This window comes from Lactuca serriola, chromosome 5, assembly GCF_051521515.1.
Source record: "Lactuca serriola cultivar US96UC23 chromosome 5, Lser_US96UC23_V15, whole genome shotgun sequence".
NCBI classification, from domain to species: Eukaryota; Viridiplantae; Streptophyta; class Magnoliopsida; order Asterales; family Asteraceae; genus Lactuca; species Lactuca serriola.
The window spans coordinates 243,413,737-243,420,234 of NC_136412.1; the positions used below are offsets into that span (position 1 = coordinate 243,413,737).

Sequence of the window (6,498 nt, forward strand, 5' to 3'; positions counted from 1 at the left end):
TTTTATGTTAGCGGATTCTAGAGATACTCTGGTTTTGTGATTATTGCTTTTGAGAACAATATTTTGTAAACAATGGATGTTGCTAAATTGACACCTCTTAGACACCCTATAAACACTTTTAGTAAAAATCAACCTATAATAAACTATTTATAATTTACTTTTTCAAAAAACAATACAAATTCAACAAATAAAAAAAAACATTAAAAATCAAATAGGGTGTCTAAATAGAAGAATAGGATGTCTTTTTAGCCAACCCTTAATTTTTTAAAAATGTGTTTATTATGCACATTTTTAATCTAATTCGTGATTAGATGTAAATAAAGTCAAATATGAAATTAAAAATAATGAATAATCATTCACTTTAGCAATGTATTTTCATTCATCTATCATGTATAAATGTTGTATTTAGTATTTCAATATTATCTTTTTCTCACTAATAATGAATTAAGAAATATTAATTAATCACAATTGTTACCACATTAATTATAAGAAATATTACCATAATTAAATATAAATTTCATTAATAATTTCAATAATTAATTCATTTCACATTTAATTATGATAACAATTGTGATTAATTAATAATTTTTATATGTGCCTCGGTTCACATTTAATTATGATAACAATTGTGATTAATTAATAATTTTTATATGTGCCTTAGGACACATATTAAAAAATCCGAATATATTGTAACATTATAAATTATAATACTTTCCTAAAAAAAATAAAAGGGATAAAATGGTGAGTAGTCAAACGGCCACATATAACCAACCAATGACCAGTGTCCAAAATTAGGGACCAACAATAGCATCTTATCCTCTTCATCCGCGCTCCCAACCCCTTCCCTCTACGGCGGCGCGTGTATGGAAGACCTCACCTCCAAACTCCATTACTGGCTAGTCGACCATCCAACCATCACCAACTTCCAGTGGAAACCCAACCAAACATGGGGCGCCTCCCCTCTCTTCCTCTCCATAACCCTCCTCACCTACCTCCTCCTCACTTTCACCCTCCACCATGCCCATCTCCCCACCCTCAATTCCACCTTCCTCCGCCTCATCTCCGCCCTCCACAACCTCATCCTCCTCATCCTCTCCCTCATTATGGCCGTCGGATGTTCCCTCTCTACCTACTCCCAGATGCCCAACCACCGGTGGATCTTCTGCTTCCCACCCAATTCAACCCCTCCACAAGGCCCTGTCTTCTTCTGGGCTCAGATCTTCTACTTCTCCAAACTTCTTGAATTCATCGACACGCTCCTCATCATTCTCAGCGGCAGCAACCGACGGCTTTCCTTCCTCCACGTCTACCACCACACGGTGGTCGTCGTAATGTGCTATGTATGGCTCTCCACATCGCAGTCGCTGCTCCCGGTGGCGCTTGTAACCAACGCATCCGTCCACGTGCTAATGTACGCATACTACCTGCTGTGTGCACTTGGGTGGCGTCCATGGTGGAAGGTTTTGGTCACCAACTGTCAGATCGTCCAATTCGTCTTCAGCTTCATGGTATCCGGTCTGATGCTGTATTACCATTATACCGGGTCGGGTTGCTCCGGATTCTATGGCTGGTGCTTCAATGCCGTTTTCAACGCCTCCCTGTTAGCCCTTTTCATCAACTTCCATTTCAAGAATTACGCCAAGAGGAAGAAACCCCACGACGACACTAAAACCAAAAGCCTCTGATTTCCTTACCCATCACCATTGATGCACAATGTACGCTTGCTAATAACAAACCGTAATTGGTTTTTGGGTCTTCCTTATTTTACAATTTTGAACGATTTTTGTTGTGATTTATGCACGAAAACATGAATGAATGTTTGATTATGCTAAAACACTACTATTTCAGTGTTTTAAAACACTCTGTACAACGAACCCTTAAATGTTCAACTGGTTTAATCAGAGAATAAAACAAGAAACAGAACCACACTTATTGTTTTTTCCGAGATTTTTCTGAACTCAGCAAATTGTTTCTTTCCTTCTTTTCATCATCCATGGCATGATCAGCAGCAGCATTTTTGGACATAAATGGCAATACAGATACAGGGGTAGCAGGCACAGTGTCCCAACGTTCTTTCAACAACCTATTGAACCTCCTAACTGTTTCTTTCCTGAATTCAAGTTCTCTTGTGAAGAGATCAAATGTAAAAAACGCAAGAATATACTTGAAAGGTATGATGAGTAGAGTAGCAGACCCAAAAAACAGAACCACAGCAACTTCTGTTGTTATCTGAAACGTTTCTAAAAATGTCAGATGAAGAAACATGATATAATAAAAACAAATAAGTAAAAGTATATATTACTATTTCTAGCATTTAATACCTTTGGTTGTCCTGCAAGAAGAATTGTACGGATTTTAAGAAGTGAAACATTTAGGGTTTGCATGAATTTTTCTACATCACTCATGGCTTCTTTCACAGCTATAATCTTCTCAATCGTATTAGATGGTGGTTGATCACATATAGTAACTTTCCCAAAATATCTTCCAAGGCGTCCTTGTTCCTTTAACCCCTTTACTACTAACATGCAACTTGCTAACACCATTAATGATGTTGGGAACACATAACATAACAAATTTCTGAACCCAAAAAAAAAAAACAACACACATAAGAAAATCAACTTAATTTGGAAGTAATGTATGCCAGATTTTACCTGAAAATAAGTGTATATGAAAATGCAAGAAAAGATGCAGTCAAATATGGTTCTTCCCATCTTCTAAGTTTCTCAAAGCTCTTAGCAGCCATAGTCAAAGGTAGCAAAAGCTCCTGAAAGTGAAAACAATAAGAAAGTTGACCTTCTAGAAACTTCTAAAGCAAAAAGATAAAGTTTTTCATTTTCCAACCTTGAAAAGATCGATATTACTAGGAATCCCTTCAATCATAGCAGCATCAATGGTGGCTTGTGTGCTTTCAACCACTTGATATTTATCCCTACATGTAATCATCGCCTTTTCTACCAAATTTCTATCATCAACAACATGACTTTTACTCAACACAATTGCTTGTTTCACAGAAGCATTCTTCCAAAAAGCAATACTAACACTAGAATTCCATGATGGATGCTTCATCCACCTCCTTAAATACACACTTCCATCAATATCATAAACATGATTACTATAAACTTCTGACACCTCACCAGGTGACATCATCCCTTGACCTGGTTTATTAGAGTCTGTTAATCTTGTGGTCAATTGTCCACCCCACAAGTTTACTGCTAAAGTTTGTAGGACAATTTCACCATAGGGTGCGTTTTGTAAATATGAGAACTGAACAAGTTTAGTAGGCTCATCCAAGAGTTTTTTAATGATTTGAAGAGCTTGAAGTCTTGCAATGCCATTAATGGCATAATCTGTTGCCCTTGTCTTACCCTTTTTAGCACCATATACATTGTGTAGCGCTTGATCTTTTTCTTTGGGTCCAAAATCTTGTACGAATTGGTGTACAGATATGACTTCTTTTATGAATGCATGCCATACATCTCGCCTCATTTCACCTCCAAAATCAACAAATTCAAGTATCCATGATTTGGACCTGAGAAGATAGGATTAGGAAGACAATCTTACATTGGTTTTTGATATATGTGCACAAATATACAAAATAATATTGAATGACATTGTTGAAACTTACTTACTTTGAGCCAGAAGTAATGGAGACAGCTGAATCAAAAAGATTAGACCCAAATGGGCCCACCTTAGCTTTCTCTACCCTACAACCATGACATGTAAGATCCATTCTAATGGCATCACGTTTACCCCTCAAACCAATTTCCTGCAATGTGAGAGAGTGGAATAATCTTAGCTTATTGAGTTAAGTCAATTGAGTGAAAATTACATTATGGGAGTTGAATCTGTAGAGAGAGATAAAGAGGTCTTTTACTTACTTCAAAGTAAAGTGCTTTATCAGTGAGAGTTAATTTTCCAGGCCATGCCATGTTATTCTCCCATTTAAGAACAGGTCTTTTACTTCCAGAACCAAGGCATAAAATTCTCTCATCACCAATATCAGGAATCTCCTCTAAAAGATATGATTTCCTTCTTTCATACACTCTGCAACACAGAATGAACAAAAATATTGTATTCTAAAAGGTTTTTGTATTTAAAAAAGAAAAGGACAATATCATGTGATTATTAATGTGTGATTTTAGAAGAAAATGCTCTCACTTGAGAAGTTCATTGACATATGTTGACCACACACGAAACGAGATGCCTTTTTGAGCACCAGAAAGAGCCTTGAAAAGGTTATGTGCAGTTGGCCAATCAGCTACCCCACAAACAGAAGGAGCAATGCGAACAAACGCCTCTTCTCCTACAAGCTTCCTCTTCAAGTTTCGAACAATAAAAATAAATTTTAATTTTGATTTGAAAATTAAAAGGGTTTTAAGTTTTAAACATATTATTAGATGAAGAAAAAAAGAACCTGAAATGGAACTTTATCGTCTTTGCTGTTTCTGTAAGGATGCTCCCATGCGAGCATGGTTGCAAATATCAGTCTTTGAAAAGCTGCCTCCTATCAATCAGAATCCATGATTAATTGATTATAACAACGAGAATCAGGATAAAAAAAAAATAGTATCAAATATTTCTAAATTACAATTTAAAGTTGAAATCGAACCTTAAGGGAAGGATGAATTTCTGAAGTATCTCTACACAAGAACTTAAAGCAGCAATACTCCACCAAATTACGAGCATTACTAGACACACTTTCACGCACAAGCTCTTTAAATGTCGTCTGCATTTTCTTCCCAGTTAATCCGTTCATCCTGAATTTTCAATTTTGTCAACTTTCCAACAAATTCCATGTATGATTTATAAAATCACATTTACTTATAACAAATTCCATGAATTGTTTACCTGCTAAATTGTTCAATGGAAATAATAGCAACTATAGAAAGATCTCCCGATGGTGTTCTGCTGTCAATAGTGTGCTCTGTCATGAAGACTTCCTCCACGTCATCAGTCTCGTACGAATTATCGATTGGGGGGTTTTTATCTTGTGGAGAAGTCAATTCATTCAGAAAGTTCGTTGTCTTTGATACCCAGATGTTTATATGGTCTTGCATCAAATCTGTCACAAAATAAAACATGATTCAAGTTCTTCCCCACATCAAATACTGAAGTTCATAACTGTTCTCGAAGTTAGTCTGATCAAGCTCGCTTTTTTCGGTGACCCGCTAGGAAATTTTTGACAAGAAGACAAACCCACAGTCAAGAAAAAAGAATTTTACCAAATGGATCAAGAATGAAGTAACTATAAACACAAAATCAAACAAAAAGAAAGCGTACTCACTGCCATGTAAGTCGTTTAGCCTCGTCTTATAATCAGCCAAAGATTTACCCAGAATCTTGAACCCATTTTTGTTCTCTGACGACGACGACGAAGAAGAAGAAGATGATGATGAGTTCTTGACACATGAAATAAATTTCGGGAAAGCTTGATGGGCGTGCTGTGGGGTTAATGGAAAGGATGGAGGAGCGTTTAGGAATTTCGAATGCATTTTCTTGGGAATAAAAAAAGAAATAGAATCTACCAGTAGTTCTTAAGGTTCATTGATAGTAGCTTTGACTCCAGATGATTCTTTATAGAGGGGGAGACGTTGGTTTTGGCAAACGGGGATCTTGAAGACCAGGGTAGACTGGGTAGTGTGTGGGTGTCTTTCTTTCTTGAGGTAATGACTTTTTTTTTTATTTTGCTAAAGTGGGGTATACTATATCCGGTCGACTGTTGATTGCCCGATAGAAAAATGGGTCGGGTATGAATCCACGACATTTATGAGAAAGATTTTGTTGTTTGAAAGGATAGTAGTTTGCGGTTGGAACAAAAATAGAAAAAATGACAGTTGATCTATATGTACCTTATGTTTCAGTTTTTATATAAATAAAGATGTACATATAGTAGCATTTTTATAAAAAGCACACTTTAAATATTTTCTCACTAGTTTTGAATAAAATTAGTATAAGGCCTTCCGGTATAAATGGGATTTCTATGCGTGAAATCCGAGTTGGCGCACTTGAGGACGCGTGAACACCGCCTCAAACCTAGTAGGTTTGTTGTGTTGTGAAGCTATTCATAGACGATCATGGAGGCTATGATTGGTTGAAGGCTTGAAGCCATCTGTTTCTCTTGTACCTTCTTTTCATATTTCATCTCCACAGTCGACTCTATTTCTCCTCTCTTGTTTCTTTGATGTGAGAAGTGACCTTGTGTCCCAACACAATTTCTTTTTTTACCATAAAATTACATTTTTCCCAATTCAAAACAAGGTTGTGTTTAACACACTTTCGTAACACAACATTCGCATTTTTCAAACAACTCTCAAAAGTATCACCATGAACTAAAAAATCATTCATAAAAACTTCAACAAGCTTTTCAACAATGTTCGAGAAAATAGACATCATGTACCTTTGGAATGTAGTTGGTGCATTACACAATTCAAAAGGCATACGTCTAAAAGCAAAGGTATCAAATGGACATGTGAAGGTAGTATTATGTTGATCTTCGGA

General features: G+C 36.3%; 2 protein-coding genes across 4 annotated transcripts; one reads left to right on the forward strand and one right to left on the reverse strand.

Annotated features, from left to right (window-relative positions):
- The first annotated feature begins 759 nt into the window (after positions 1-759).
- On the forward strand, positions 760-1,942 carry LOC145053882 (fatty acid elongase 3-like). The gene has a single exon (XM_079002003.1). The coding sequence runs from the start codon at positions 864-866 to the stop codon at positions 1,683-1,685; it is 822 nt and encodes a 273-aa protein (XP_078858129.1). The 5' UTR covers positions 760-863; the 3' UTR covers positions 1,686-1,942.
- LOC145053881 (uncharacterized) lies at positions 1,809-5,658 on the reverse strand. Of its 3 annotated transcripts, none has more exons than XM_079002000.1 (11): positions 5,285-5,658; positions 4,849-5,062; positions 4,610-4,757; positions 4,415-4,504; positions 4,159-4,316; positions 3,879-4,044; positions 3,630-3,766; positions 2,842-3,529; positions 2,652-2,764; positions 2,322-2,577; positions 1,809-2,229 (listed from the first exon to the last, which is right to left on the reverse strand). In XM_079002000.1, the coding sequence occupies exons 1-11, from the start codon at positions 5,490-5,492 to the stop codon at positions 1,930-1,932; spliced, it is 2,478 nt and encodes an 825-aa protein (XP_078858126.1). In that variant the 5' UTR covers positions 5,493-5,658; the 3' UTR covers positions 1,809-1,929. The 3 variants fall into 3 exon arrangements, with proteins under 3 accessions (XP_078858126.1, XP_078858127.1, XP_078858128.1); XM_079002001.1 differs by having other exon boundaries at positions 4,849-5,168; positions 5,285-5,422; XM_079002002.1 differs by having other exon boundaries at positions 4,849-5,168; positions 5,281-5,420.
- Between the last annotated feature and the right edge of the window lie 840 nt (positions 5,659-6,498).

Coding starts and splice junctions, on each gene's coding strand:
- LOC145053882 (XM_079002003.1), top strand. CDS start 864: ATGGAAGACCTCACCTCCAAACTCCATTACTGGCTAGTCGACCATCCA.
- LOC145053881 (XM_079002000.1), bottom strand. CDS start 5,492: ATGCATTCGAAATTCCTAAACGCTCCTCCATCCTTTCCATTAACCCCA. Junction 4,045..4,158: donor TATGTCAATGAACTTCTCAA/GTGAGAGCATTT, acceptor TCTGTGTTGCAG/AGTGTATGAAAGAAGGAAAT. Junction 2,578..2,651: donor TCATATACACTTATTTTCAG/GTAAAATCTGGC, acceptor TTTTGGGTTCAG/AAATTTGTTATGTTATGTGT.